We start from the raw sequence: 15,559 nt of genomic DNA on the forward strand, positions 1-15,559 counted from the left end.
AATAGCATGGGCAATATAAAATTCCTGAAGATTGGACTTTTAGTGGTGTTATTTGGCTGTTTAATTGTCAGAAGGCCCATAGCTGCTTCACACACATGCCTGCCAACCTGCAAATCATGCGTGTGCACAGAGAAGTCTGGAAATGCTTCCAGTGTCTTAACAAAATTTTATGCATAGGTGTGTGCCCAGCTCAGACATGTAAAATTCTGGCCTTAGTGTCAGGGTGAATTATTAATCCTACTCTCAATATAATGTACATGTACAAATTGCACAGTTCAAATAAAACTAAAGCCTTCCAATAACAACTGAAATATTATACAATCCTAGTTATTTTTATATTTGCAGCTGAATAAGCGAAGTACAAGGAGGAATTCATTGTACGAGCTGTGCGTCTGCACCTGTATGTACTCAGGAAAATAAATGCACAAGCCAAAGCTCAAGAAAGGGCAAATCACAACATGGCATCACTGCAGTTCATGTATCAAAACCATTGTGAATTTCTTGCTACAATTTTAGTGAATAGCATTAATGCAAACATATTCATATGTTAACATAAACCAATACATATCCAATAAAGCTATTAAATAGAGATAAATGTTTATTCATACATCAATTTTACTGTACATGAACTGTCTATAGCTAACTTGCCATTCACAGCACAAAACTTACCTCATGATGTATTCGTTGGTAAACTTTCTGCTCATTGTCTAATACTATGAAAGATTCAGAGGGTATTGCGTCACCATTGAAAATGAAGCTCAAATCTCCACGTTGACACTTCATATCTGTAAAGTCTATTAGAGTTGTGTCAAGCCTGAAAATACATTAGTTACACAGGAGTTTAATTTTTGTTAAATTTTACTATTTATAAGCTTCCAGAATTTCCTGCATTAAGCAACTTCTTATGGAGATGACGTTCCAGTGGATAAGAAAATGTTTCTTCAAATAAGAAAATTCAGCAAAATCTTTTCTTAAAATTTCTTTTTAACAATTTAGTGATTTTGTTGAACAAAGAGAAAGCCACTTCATCAATGCAATACAATCTGCACAGTATTTGCTTCATGGGTTGCCTAATGCCATCTCTAAATTGCTTCAATTGTAATTAATTACATACAAGTGGATGATATCAGTCCCAAGCTATAATTTAATTACCCAAGGCACATTTGAAAACTCGAAGTTCCAATCAGGTTATACACAAGTTGGCTTCTAAATGACCCCTTGCAAGATCCTCAGTGATGGGCACTCAGGTGTGTATTTGGGTGAGGAGAGGCAAGTAGGATTTGCACACTAAATCCAAATCATCTGAGGAACTAAACTCTATAATATTGGCAAACATATAGGAAATCGAGTCAGACACAGACTCAGGAGTATCGTAGTAATTATGTTACTGTATCAGCAATCCAGACAGTGTGTTCAAATGCCATTATGGCTGATTGAGAATTCAGTTTAAAAAACAAAAATCGGGAAATAAAAACAGGTATTAGTAAAAGGTGGCCACAGGGTTTTTGGATTGTCATGGAAAGCCAAAGAAATATGGTTTCACTTTAGCTCCATACAAATTAGTTGACTCTCAACTGCCCTCCAGAAGTCACCTTGCAAACCACTCAGTTGTATCAAACTGCTTTAATGGAGTGTTTCAAGAAGCAGCCTACAATCTTCAAGGAAAACCAGGGCAGGGAAATAAAATGCAGACCCACATCAAGAATGCATTTTTTTTTTAAAGATTTGAAGGTTTTTGTATCCAAAGGTATGATTGTGCTCTCTGGCAGTGATTGATTTAAGCATCTTATTTTAAGAAAGTAGGATAAGACAGTAACTTACCTGATGTTTATACCCTGTTTGTAAATTTTACAAGCATCTGAAGGCAGAATTCTGGAAAGTAAAGGCACTGTAATGGAGAAAGGAAAGAAAATGAAATTAGCTATACGAACTTAAATTTGACACTTAGAAGTTCGACAATAAAAGATTACAATTACATTGAGGAAAAAAAGTCAAAAGGATATGAAAATCAACACTTACCCCAGCTTTGAAAATCCCAGTGAAGCTCTAAATAAAAATCCCCCAACTAAAAATAAAACAAAGATACAAACCCTTAGTTTAATTGTCAATTCATTACTGAGGAAAGAAATTTTACAAAGGCAACAAATAACATTTAATTTCAATCTACTTGCCTGAAAATTGAGCGATAGCATTATTTAAAATTAAATGATCTTCAAATTATTGCAATGTGCAATGTTCACACAAAGTTTGGAAGGAGCTAGAAGAACCAAAATCATTAATGTTTAGCATGAATGATGCGAAATAAGTGTACTAAACAGTGGGGAGGATATAGATTGCCTGGTGCAATGAGCTGACGGATGGCAAAAGAAATTCAGCAGAGGTAAGTTAAATGGTACAATTAAGCCAGTTACAAGAGAAGAGATTCTGGGCGCAATTGCACACAACATTAGAGGTGGCTGGACAGGTTAACAAAGCAGTCCTTGGCTTTTTAAAAAGAGACAATGTAGAAGTCAGAAAGTTATGCTAAACTTATTAAGATGTGTTCATTGCAACTGAAGTGCTGTGCCCAATTCTGGGCATCACATTTTAGGAAGGATGCGAAAACGTTAGAAGGGGTAAAACATTATTAATGTTTCCAAGGATCAGGGATTTCATAACATGGATAGATCAAAGAAGTGGAATTTCTCCTTAGAACAGAGATAAGGAAGTAGAGATTTGATAGTGTTGTTTAAAAACAGAGGGTTTAGTACACTAAATAAAAGAAATGCCATTTCTAATGGCTGAAGGGTCAAAACCAGATTTATGACAGGAAGAGAACTATTTTTAAAAGCAGTAAGTGTCTTCATTACCTCTAGACTCAATTATTCCAATACACTCCTTTCTGAAACTCTGCTGCCTTTGTTTCAACTTGAAGAACCATTTTCCTATCTCACTGACCTACATTGGCTCCTGGTCAAACAATATGTTGATTTTAAAATTCTCATCCTAGTTTTCAAATCCCTCCTTGGCTTTGCCCCTTCCCATCTCTTTTCCAACTCCATAACCCTCTGCACTCATCTAATTTTTATCTCTTCCCAATCATAAATTGTCATAATTGGTGGCACTGTCTTTAGCTGTTTAGAGCCAAGATCCAAAATTTGCTTTCTAAACCTACCCTCTTTTTTAACCACACTTTTCTGCTTAAAAATCCACCTTTTTGACCAAGCTTTTGGTCATCTGACCTAATATCTCCTGATGAGACTCTGACATACTTTCTTTTATACTGCTCCTGTTAAGTTCCTTTAAGTTCCTTAAAGATTTGTCATTACGTTAAATTGCTATATTAAAATGGTTGCTTCAGAAATGGATTTGGAATACACTTCCTCATCATGTGATGGAATGGCTTCTTTCTGTACCGCATTGTTCTATGATACTATGCTAACTAGAGTGGTTCTTCCTAACTTCATGCATCCAATATCAATAACACCAAATTCCAGCACAGCCACACATTTGTCTGGTTGAGTATTGTATTAGGATTCCACTCTTCATTTTTGCTTTTAGAGATGTTGCAGTAGCCCAGTAACTTTGTTGCACAAACACAATAAAACGTTGCAGAGACAAACAGGAGACAAGTGAAACATGAGAACAGATTTGGACGAAAGAGAAATTGAAAAAAAATTGGAAACTGACTTTCTCCAAGATGTTCCGCCTGAATAGCTGTTTGTTAAGCTTAAAGTGGTGAGGATTGCAGATAAAGTATGGAAATTGATAAGGAAGTGATAATGATAGTAACTGCCAGGATGGAAAACAAAAGAAGAATGCTTCTCCTTAACTAAAGATGCATGACAGGTCGTAAGAGGATTTTGATGGGATCAGCTTAATAAAGTAGGAACTTTAAATGATCCAGTAAAGTGTGAGTTCGTAGAAAGGCAAGTGTTCACTAGGTGCTTAGTATGAAGAGAAATAAATGATTACAACATGATTTTTTTTCCATTTAATACAAAGACAAAGGCTATGCACGCAGATGCTTTGTGACACTTCAGAACTAGGCAAAGCCCGAGTAACAATTAACAATTTATCTGCAATCTCCACATCATAACAATTAACCAACAGTAGTACTGTTGAAATCACAATATAAAAATAGCAATTGCAGGATAGTGAACTATTAGGTAAAACAGATTTTGTAGCATGTTATAGAATTCACTTTCCAAAGAAAACTTTTGTAACAAACTTGTTAGGAATACATTATTATTTTAGGCTTTTTTTACATTGTTATTTTAGCATTTTAATATTACGTGATCTCAACTCTTAGCCAAGTAGTTTGCTTACTTGAATACATTTTTGTGCTCAAAGTGAAGAGGTTGAGTGTTCAGAAATGGAACACTCATTTTGGCTTCGAGTCTCCTCAGGCCAGTGTTACGAGTGCGAAGGTTTACACAAGAATGTTATTTGTTAAAAGGTGCTTCTTTTAATGCAAGCTAAAATGGAGTCTATGCCCTCCATTAGTTCTTCACAGTAATAAGCCACAGGGATAGAATACCACTGAGACCCAAAGTCCTGAACACAAAGGGAAGCAGCTGGCTTGGTTTAGTGCAGATTTGCAGTCTGACAGTGGTCCTGGAGAGAGAAAGATGCTGCTGAGCGAAGATGCAGGGAAACAGGAGCAGTCATCGACAGGAGGTGAAAAGACTTTGTTAGCTACCAAGCAGAAGGTGATGAGAGTTAATCTCTAGTAGAAAAGACGGAACCAGCAAAGATTAGAGGATACTAGAAGATTCATCCTGACATGGCTGACGGGAGGAATCACCCAGAGTAGGCCTTACTGCTGGAAGTCGGTTCAGGGATTGGCAGGAGGTTTGAAGCAAACTACTTTCAACAGACATTGGACTTTGCAACTTAAATTACACAGGGAGACACAAGCCTGTTAGAAACTGGGAATAACTTTCGACTGGTTCCTGTAAAGACTACAATTCTGGGGAGAGTGGATGCAAAGTACAATGTGGTGTGGGGTGAAGCGCAAGTGTCGTGTGAGGTTATGAGTCCTGTTAAGAAAATAAAGATTACTAGTTGTATTAGTTGTCTAAGTAATGTTTCGATGTTAATTTTAAATTTATCTGGTACGGTAAAAGTTTTGAAACTTAAAGAAAACGATGCAGAAAATTTCAAGTCAGTCATTTTGGCTTCTATGCTTTTTCTATGATAGTCACTGGGAATTCAAGTCACCAGTCTTCACAGGAACTAGAATACCAGTTACTGCCAAAGTAACATTGCAAGAATGGCACGTCCACTCTATTGCGATGTTAGAATTATGTTTTTGCAAGTTGCTTTGTCAATTTTAATATCTTAAAATAAACATTATTTAAAAATTTGCAACAGTGCTCGAAATGGATTCTGCTAGTAAATGATGAAGGGTGAAAATTCCATGTTTGTTAAAAGGGTTTGGTTAAACCATACTATTGCTCTTGGGGTGTGAGCATCACTGGCATGGTTAGCATTTGTCAATCTCTAATTGCCCTCAAAGGTTGCAGTCAGCCATCTTCTTGAACCGTTGTAGTCCACCTGGTGTAGATACAACTCGGTGCTGTTGTTAGGAAGGGAGTTCTAGGATTTGTACACAGCAATAGTGAAGGAATGGCAATACAGTTCCAAGTCAGAATGTTGTGTTAGCTTGGTGGAGGAACTTGCTTGTGATGGGGTTCCATGCATCCATTGCCCTTTTCCTTCTAGGTGGCAACGGTTGCAAGTTTGAAAGATGCTTTCGAAGAAGCCTTGGCAAGTGGCTGCATTGCATCTTGTAGATGGTACATACTGCTGCCACTGTGCACTGGTGGTGGAGGGAATGGATGTTTAAGGTGCCATACAAGCAGTCAGCTAGGTCTTGGGACGGTGCTGAGCTTGTGTGCTACTGGAGTTGGTAGCCAGGAAAGTGGAAAGTATTTTAAACACACACCTGATTTGTAGATAGTGAGAAGTCTCACAACACCAGGTTAAAGTCCAACAGGTTTATTTGGTAGCAAATACCATAAGCTTTCAGAGCACTGCTCCTTCGTCAGATGGAGTGGAAATGTGCTCTCAAACAGTGCACAGACACAGAAATCAAGTTACAGAATACTAATTAGAATGCGAATCTCTACAGCCAGCCAGGTCTTAAAGGTACAGACAATGTGGGTGGAGATAATGTAGTTAGTGGACAGGCTTTGGGGAGTCAGGTGGTGTGTTACCCGCCTCTGACCTTCTCTTGTAGTCACATTATTTATGTGGCTTGTCCAGTTATGTTTCTGGTCAATGGCTGAAGGTGGGGGATTCAGTGATGTCAATAGAAGACGGTTAAATTGTTGGAGATGGACATTTCACTTGTATGACAAATGTAATTTGCCATTCATCAGCCCAATGTTAAGAACATAGAACATAGAAAAACTACAGCACAAACAGGCCCTTCGGCCCACAAGTTGTGCCGAACACATCCCTACCTTCTAGACCTACCTATAACCCTCCATCCTATTAAGCTCCATGATAGAACAATTAAGCTCCATGATAGAACATGTAATGTTGTTCATATTTATAAACATTGGACCTTTTTCAGCAAGGATGATCTAATAGATTGCAAATAATATTGGCCTTGCAGCATCATGTTGTCAAGTATGGAAATTTAAATGTTTTGGGTAGAATTGGCCATCAGATTTTATTAAATACCAGTTCATGAAAGCTGACGCTCTTTGGAGGCAACCAATTATGAAGAAATTGGTCTGGATCAACCAAAGGACTTTAAGAACTTGCTGCCGGGGGAGGTAGTGGAAGCAGATATGATCGTGACTTTTATGGGGTATCTGGACAAATACATGAATAGGATGGGAATAGAGGGATATAGTCCCCGGGATGGTAGGGGGTTTTAGTTCAGTCAGGCCCCATAGTCGGTGCAGGCTTGGAGGGTCAAAGGGTTTGTTCCTGTGCTGTAATTTTCTTTGTTCTTTGAGCAATCGTGCTATGACATCAGGCATAGCAATGTGTCTTTTTCAATGAAGATTCTATCCTGTTACTTGATATTTTTCTTACAAACTTTTACCATTTGCACATGCTTGAACATGTCATTATTGGGGATATATTCAAAATTATGAAATTTAATGTATTTGGAGAATGAATATAGTTGGTTGTATAATACAGTTTACAATAATGTTTTTGCTAATATTTAATATTACATTTTAAATTCACCAAAATTAGTCAAGAAATAAATATTTACAGAGTCGCTATGGATGTATTCAGTAAGATTTAATGTTAATATCTAGTTCATAATTCAAGTTTTAGAATATAATGTTTAGTTCAGGAATTAAGTTTTAACTGTAGAAAATGGAGGCATCTGTGTAATGTCCTAACTATCTTCGGGGTTGAGTGTTTCAACAAAAAGAAAAGAACATGGTTTGCACACATGGACTCAAAGTAACAACAGATTTATTCTCCGAGATGTTCTCTGCACTGCAGAATACAAACTGAAAGCAAAACAGCAGCCTGTGGCAACACCCTAATGCCACTGCTATCAAATCACATGATCAGCTCTAAAAGCAATCATGCAACCCTTTTAAATATAACATTTCCCCTCCCCCACCCTTACTTCTGAGGTCAGACAACAAATTACTATAATGTTATACACAAGATCAATAACAACTCAAGACACCATACTTTGCATCATTATATATAGTCAATAAGAAAGTCGATCAGGAGGACATCAATCCCTCTTTGGTTGTATACGGCATTCTGGAATTTGGCTGTCCTTGACCCTAGAAATATGATTTGGAACTTCAGTAGACACTTCTTCTCTTGGAACTAATTCTGCATAATTCTCACAAGGGATGAGAAAATTTAAAATTTACAAACTTCATAGCATAGGACCAATCATCAGGCAACACAGATACAACTAAGTCTTCCATAGTATTCATAACGCTATGGCCCAAAGAAGTTGGTACCTCTGGAGATTATTAAGAAATCATTGAGATGACAACAATTGGTCAGCATGGCATCGCCAAACTAGTTCATCTTCAGTTTGAACCGTGCAAGAAACTGGACCTATTTTTGCCACAACCGTTTCTCACTTGTGGCATAATTACACGCCAACACCCGATCTCCTTGATGAAATGGACATTGTTTTGCCCTCACTTCTCATCTAGCAACTGGAGATCATTGTTGACACTCTAGTTTCTGAAGTTAACAAATCAAAGATAGTTCTCAACTTTTGCTTAATGCAGGTGAATGTTGGGTAGTCCTGTGAGTAGGGTTTCTATAAGATGCCAAAAAGCTATTCACATGATGTGATAACAAACCTTGCTTTTTTGAAATTTTTAACCAATGTTTCAAGGATTGTCTGAATCTTTCAGCTAAACCATTGATTGATGGATGATAAGGTGTGGATTTTATATGCTGAATACCATTTATAATCCTCAAACTCTTGAAGTCCACTGAACCATTATTGCTAACAATCTGTTCCGGTTTACCAAATCTTGCAAAACTTCATCAGGTTTTTCAATGGTTTAAGTTGTAGTAGATCTCAAGATGATAATTTCTGGCCACTTTGAGTGTGCATTAATGACAAAGAATGTGTAACCCTCAAATGGACCAGCAAAAATCTACATGCAATTGTTGCCATGGCATTTTAGGCCATTTCCACAGGTGTAAAGGAGACAGCAGTGGTTACTTGTGTCCCACATTTTCTTCAATCGGTGCATCCCGACCAGGCCACCAAAACTAACTATATGCTAATTCCTTCATCCAGACTATACCAGGATGTCCTTCGTGTAGTTGTTCAAGAACTTTTATACAGACTAGGGGGAATAATCATTTGGATTCCCCACAGTAGACACCCACCTTGGATGGTCAACTCAAACTTCCTCGACACATATGCCTTTAAATTAGGATGCAGACTATGCGTTCTAGCTAGCATTCCTTTCAATACCATATCCATCCCCTTGTCCATCATGGGATTTCTGGTAGGTCTCTGAACTTGAGAAGCTATCATAAGCAAATGGTCTATTCGTGAAAAATAAAGAATATTAGCAAAACCAGTTGGTGGTAATTGTAAGTGTGATAATGCATCAGCATGGCACTCTGAATGACAATACTTTATATCATAGGAGTGTGCAGACAAGATCAGTGTCCACCTTTGCAATCGGCTAGCAGCTAACGACAATATATGTCTTTATACAGCCCAAAAGTAGGAACTAAGGGTTGCTGATCAGTCAATAATGTAAAAGACGACCATAAGTAACGATGAAGCCTTTGTATGCTAAAAATTATACTCAATCCTTCTTTTTCTAGCTGAACATAGTTGGATTCAGCACTAGTCAGGGTATACGAAGCTTTCAGGGTATACGAAGCAAGAGCTATTGGTGGTCTTTTTCCAAAGGCATGTGTGAAACTACTACTCCATAAGATGAAGCGTCACAAGCAAGCAGTGATGGTAGCTTCAGCTTAAAATGAACCAATACTTCAGACTTCTGCAAAGCATATTTGACATCCTGCTTTCTCACATTCTGTTGTCCAATCCCATAACTGTTTCATGCATAGCTACATTATTGCAGTCATTGCATAATTTACTCAATTAGGAACAAATTTATCATAACTTATTAATCCTAGAAAGGACCTCACTTGCGTCACGTTCGTCGAATGTGGTGCTTCTACAATAGCGTCCTCTTTTCAGGTGATTTATATAGGATTTTACTGTCAATAATGTGACTCAAGTACCAGACTGACATCTGGAAAAAAACACACTTTTCTTGATATGCAAACTCCGTGCTTGAAGATGTTCCAACGTTGCTTCTAAATCATTCAAGTGCTCTTGTTCACTGAACCTTGCAATTAGATCATCCGGGTAACATTGTACACCAAAGATACCACTTAACATTTATCTGTAAATATCCTTATGAAAAGGTCAATCTTGCTGAATTTCTGCTTACCTGACAACCCAGCAAACAAATCTTCAACTAAAGGAAGTGGATATTGAACTTCTGAACACTGAATTCATGGTTATTTTAAATTACCACAATACTGAACAATCTGGTTTTAGGACAGGTACGATGGTGGTAGTCCAGTCATTCATTGTAACTGGCTCCAACAGATCCAGTGTTAACCAAGTCATACTAATTCTTCTTCGAACTTGGGATGAATAGCATATGGCACAGCTCTTGTTTTGAGATTTTTTAATTGACAATTAGGCCACATCGTAAGTTTCACTTGAATTCCCTTCATTGAGCCAGGTGTCTCTTCAAATACACGAAGATGCCAAAACAGGCCTACAACACCAACTGGACAAACAGCACTCCATTTAAGCTTCATCTTCTCCAACCATGATCGCCCAAAGAGAGCTGGATAATTGCCATAGATCACAGAGTGGCAACTCTGCTGTTTGTCCACTCAATCCTATGTTGACTATGATGTAATCTTTTAATGGCATGGTCTCTTCTGTATGTCCTTAAAAATCACATCAGCTGGTTTTAAAAGAAGATGCTTCAGTTTTTGTTGGTATGTAGTCTCAGGAATTAAAGATATAGCACTCGTATCAACCTCCATTCTAATAGGTAATCCACTTAACTTCAGAATCATCCAGAATCTATGCGTTTCACCCTGTATGGATAAGACGTCATTTGGAGCTCTTCATATTTCTGGACATTCTCTTCTTCACAGTCAATTATTTTCTTACATGTTGTAAATTCTTTGCAGAATGCAACTAGTTGTTTTTCTAAAAGGTAACCAGATTCTCAGGGGAAGCTGATCTTGCGAAATACGTTTTGATATGACCCATTTGGCCATAATCTTGCATTGACTATCCTGGCTCCAGCATTCACTTGCCGAATGGTCCATTTGTGACGTGCTTGTTGCTGTTTTGACTTCTTATGGGTAGTTCCCAACTTGTGGATCTTCATTACTGCACCAAATTCTGAAGTCTCTTTAGCAGCCAGTTCCATCGACACTAATTTCTACTGCTGTCTTTAAAGTCAAAGCATGTTCAGTAAGCAATCTTCTTTGGATAGTCTCATTTGAGACCACAAACTAGACGATCTTGCATCTTCTAATGAGTGGCCAAACTCACAATATTGTTTTAAAGTTTTTGTTTATTTATTAGTCACAAGTAGGCTTACATTAACACTGCAATGAAGTTACTGTGAAAATCCCACAGTCGCCACACTCCGGCACCTGTTCGGGTACGTTGAGGGAGAATTTAGCATGGCCAGCGCACCAAAAGCACGACTTTCTGACTGTGGGAGGAAACCCACGCAGACACGTGGAGAACGTGCAAACTCTGCACAGTCACCAAAGCCAGGAATTAAACACAGGCCCCTGATGCTGTGAGGCACCAGTGCTAACCACTGTGCCACCATGCCACCCAGTCTTGACGTAGTCTCATTAAGGTTGTCACAAACTAAGCAATACTTTCGCCTTCTGCTTGATTTCTTCATGGAACCTGAGCTGTTCAGCAATGATCAGTGGCTTTGGGAGTACTGCCTTCCCAGTACTCCCTTTTTTATACTCCAGAGATCACTGACTGTTTTCTTCCCCCTCCGCCAAAAATAACCCCAGCTGTACAGCAAAGCATTCTTTTTTTAAAAATATGCCAGATACTGGAATCTCACCCTTCTTTCTCCTTTAAAACCAGAGCTTTTTTCTTACATGTCTTCCTGTGCTGACACTTCATCTTTAATCCTGTTGCTGCTTTACCCCAGTCTTCCAATATTCAAAGTGTGAGAACCCACAATTCTTTTGTCTTCTGCTTAGAATCATTTCTTGATAAGAACATAAGAACATGAGAAATAGGAGCAGGGTAGGCCAGCTAGCCCCTCAAGCCTGCTCCGCCATTCAATAAGATCATGGCTGATCTGATAGTGGGTTCAGTTCCACTTACCCACCCGCTCCCCATAACCATTAATTCCCTTAAATGGTTAAAAATCTATCTGTGACTTAAACACATTTAACGAGGTAGCCTCTACTGCTTCATTGGGCAGAGAATTCCAAAGATTCACTACCCTCTGGAAGAAGTTCCTCCTCAACTCTGTTCTAAATTGACTCCCCCGTATTTTGAGGCTATGCCCCCTAGTTCTTGTTTCCATTGTAAGTGGAAATAACCTCACTGCTTCTACCCTGTCTAGCCCCTTCATTATCTTATATGTCTCTATAAGGTCCCCCCTCAACCTTCTAAACTCCAATGAGTACAGGCCCAGTCTACTCAATCTCTCCTCATAAGCTAACCCCCTCATCTCCAGAATCAACCTGGTGAACCTTCTCTGTACCCCCTCCAAAGCTAAAATATCCTTTCTTAAATAAGGGGACCAAAATTGTACACAGTACTCTAGGTGCGGCCTCACCAGTACCCTGTACAGTTGCAGCATGATCTCTCTGCTTTTATACTCCATCCCTCTCGCGATAAAGGCCAACATTCCATTTGCCTTCTTGATTACCTGCTGCACCTGCAAACGGAGTTTTTGTGATTCATGCACAAGGACCCCCAGGTCCCTCTGCACAGTAGCATGTTGTAATTTTTCACCGTTTAAATAATAGTCCATTTTACTATTATTCCTTCCAAAGTGGATAACCTCTCACTTACCAATGTTATACTCCATCTGCCAGATCCTTGCCCACTCACTTAGCCTATCCAAATCTCTCTGCAGACTCTGTGTCCTCCACGCAATTTGCTTTCCCACTCATCTTTGTGTCATCCGCAAACTTTGTTACCCTACACTCGGTCCTCTCCTCCAGATCGTCTACGTATATGGTAAATAGTTGAGGCCCCAGCACCGATCCCTGCGGCACGCCACTAGTCACCAACTGCCAACCAGAAAAGCACCCATTTATTCCAACTCTCTGCTTTGTTAGATAGCCAATCCTCAATCCACACTAACACTTTACCCCCAAATCCATGTACCTTTATCTTATGCAGCAACCTTTTGTGAGGCACCTTATCGAATGCCTTCTGGAAATCTAAATACACCACATCCACCGGTTCCCCTCTGTCAACCGCACTCGTTATATCCTCAAAAAATTCCAGTAAATTAGTCAAACATGACTTTCCCTTCATGAATCAATGCTGCATCTGCTTGATTGAGCCATTCTTTTCCAGATGTTTTCAACGAAACAAAATCCTGACTCATTGCCACATTTTCTATCTATGTCCTAACTATGTTAGGGGTTATAACAGAAAGAAAAGAACATGGTTTGCATATATGGCCTCAAAGTAACAATAACAGATTTATTCTAGATGTTTATTCTTGATGTTCTTTGCATTGCACAGAGTACAAACTGTGTGTGGTGTGTGCGTCACACAGGCAGTTTTATTTGGATTTCAAGACGGAAAAGCAGCTGGACAGGCTTCACTAGTTTTCAGCTCGTGGAAGAGATCTACAGTGGTTCTCAGAGCCCTGTGGCAGAAAGCAGTCTGTTCAAATAGTTAGCTTGGCAAGAGCTGCACAGAAGCAGTGGAAAAAGACTGTCTGTACAAGTTCAAAGCCAGAATAAGGAGCTTAAGAGTCCAGTGTCAGGAGTTTTTTAAAAAAAAGATGATTGGAGGGTCGTTTAGCCAATAATGGAAGGGTCCCCATGAAAAGTGAATCTTGAGAATTAGCTGGAATACTAAGGAAAATTAAAGAGTATACCTTTTGAGTTAATCTCAGGAAGAGTGAATGAACCATTAGGATTTTCTAGGATAAGGAAACTCTTAGGCTGGGGAGGGTAAAGTAGAAATGAGTTTTGTAGCATTATAATCTGTGGTGGTAAACTAGCGATGCTTGTTTGGTTCATTTTTTCTTTACATGTACAATAAAGTCTACTTTTGTTTAAAAAGAAAAGTGTGGTGCAACCTTTTAGTTGGATTTTTTTTTAATGTTAAGGTCCCTAACTGAATCATGACAGCGATTTCAAAATTTAAGTGCAAACTTGCACTGATTTAGCATATCATGTAGTATGGATTTAAACTATTATATTGTCGAACCATTCTCAATAATTTTTAAAACCTGGTTGATGTACTATTAAAAATACTAAGTATTAAATACAGGACATGAGAGAGATGTGTCAAGAAAAAAAAGTGACAGAGTCTCAATGCTTCCTTACTTTCCTCAGGCAGCTGTGGAAGATTTCAGGCTGTATTTTAAGTTTAAACATTCACTTGGTGCCATGCCTGAGATAAAGAACATTGTATCATCAATTGATGGGTTAGGTATTACGACTGAATTTCTGGCAAGTGTAATCCAGTTGTGTGGGGGTGACACATTAGCTAGATGGTTTGGCATTGAGAAGGAAACTGGAAGAAATTCTTGTTACACAGGTAATCACTGTTTAAAAAGAATTTGTGGGGAGTTCACAATTCTAGTAACAGAACAAAATCAACTATACAGTTTATAGGTATCTTTTAAACAGCTGGAAAAATATAAAACCAATGTTTGTGCAGTACCCAAGAAAACATTTAGGCTTTAAAATTTCCAAAAGTTCCAGTGCTCAGGATAATGAAGTTTTCATTTGTGAACAAATGATGTTGAAAGGCAAAGTAGACAATGAACTATGCACAAGAGGAAAAACTGAAAAAATGTTAGGTGACTTTTACAAGCATTTCTTCAATGATGTCACTGCATCACATTCCTATCGACTGCAAATCATGATGCAAGATGAACCACTGGGGTATGCAAGAGTAGGGTAGGATAACACCCTTCATCTTCTCTCCCTTCCTCCCTGTGGGGAAGTTATCTTTGGTTACTCCTCCCCAAGGCAATACCAAGCTCTGGAGTTCAATGTGGAATCAAGCACAAATACCCAAGCCAATATTTAAGTTTCCATTTTATCTCAAAAATTTGAACCATATTTCAAGAATTGTCATTTCCAAAGACTGAGCAAAGTTAACTGATCCCTCAGTTCAAGCAATATATTATAAGATTAATACTGCAAAAATATTTTGGCTTAAAAAAAGCTCAAATTTCAAGCTTACCTCTTTCAGAGCTTTTAGTAATCGAGGTCGTTTTTCTTCTACATTTTCCCTTGATTGCTGCTTAAGTTTTCGCAACAAAGCTGTGACTAAACACAATGCACAAAATAAATTACAGCAGCTTGATTAATCAAAATTAAACTTCCCTGAAACTTTGTTCAGTTTCTTCTGTTGTAACTTTGTAATGTTGCAGGGAAGAGAATTGATACAGTACCCCAATTTACACCAGGCTTGTCCAACCTTTTCACATGGAGTGGAGAGGCACATAATTTTCTTCTGACTTAATAGGTCAATATGCAAATTTCAGTCGGTAATATTCAGCACATTAAATGTGAATTTTTTAAAAAAGCTGAGGTGTGAAAGAAACACCGTACAAAAAAATAAAGTCAAGGCAATAAATGAGAGTGCACATACCAGAGAATGCATGCCTGTGAGAGCGAGTATGTGTGCGCATGAGTGTAAGTGCTGGTTGTGAGGGTGAATGAGGACCATGTGATTGAGAGTGAGCCACATTTGAACATATACATATAAGTTAGAAACCAGCTTGTGATTTGATGAGCAGTTTTATAGCATCTTTCAAATCAAAGTCTTTTGTATCTCTAACAATGCTTAGCAGGTGAATAGAGGCCACGA

The 15,559-nt window shown here is 38.4% G+C and overlaps 1 protein-coding gene across 1 annotated transcript in view; it reads right to left on the bottom strand.

Moving 5' to 3' along the window:
• ankrd13c (ankyrin repeat domain 13C) overlaps positions 1 to 15,559 on the bottom strand; it is a 94,300-nt gene that overhangs the window by 29,267 nt on the left and 49,474 nt on the right. Inside the window, exons 4-7 of the mRNA XM_078218456.1 lie at positions 14,930 to 15,015; positions 2,020 to 2,065; positions 1,822 to 1,888; positions 670 to 814 (exon numbers count right to left, since the gene is read on the bottom strand). Of these exons, the coding sequence (XP_078074582.1) occupies positions 670 to 814; positions 1,822 to 1,888; positions 2,020 to 2,065; positions 14,930 to 15,015 (344 nt within the window). The remainder of the gene's footprint in view (positions 1 to 669; positions 815 to 1,821; positions 1,889 to 2,019; positions 2,066 to 14,929; positions 15,016 to 15,559) is intronic.

The sequence above is a fragment of the Mustelus asterias genome, chromosome 8, assembly GCF_964213995.1.
Source record: "Mustelus asterias chromosome 8, sMusAst1.hap1.1, whole genome shotgun sequence".
NCBI lineage: Eukaryota > Metazoa > Chordata > Chondrichthyes > Carcharhiniformes > Triakidae > Mustelus > Mustelus asterias.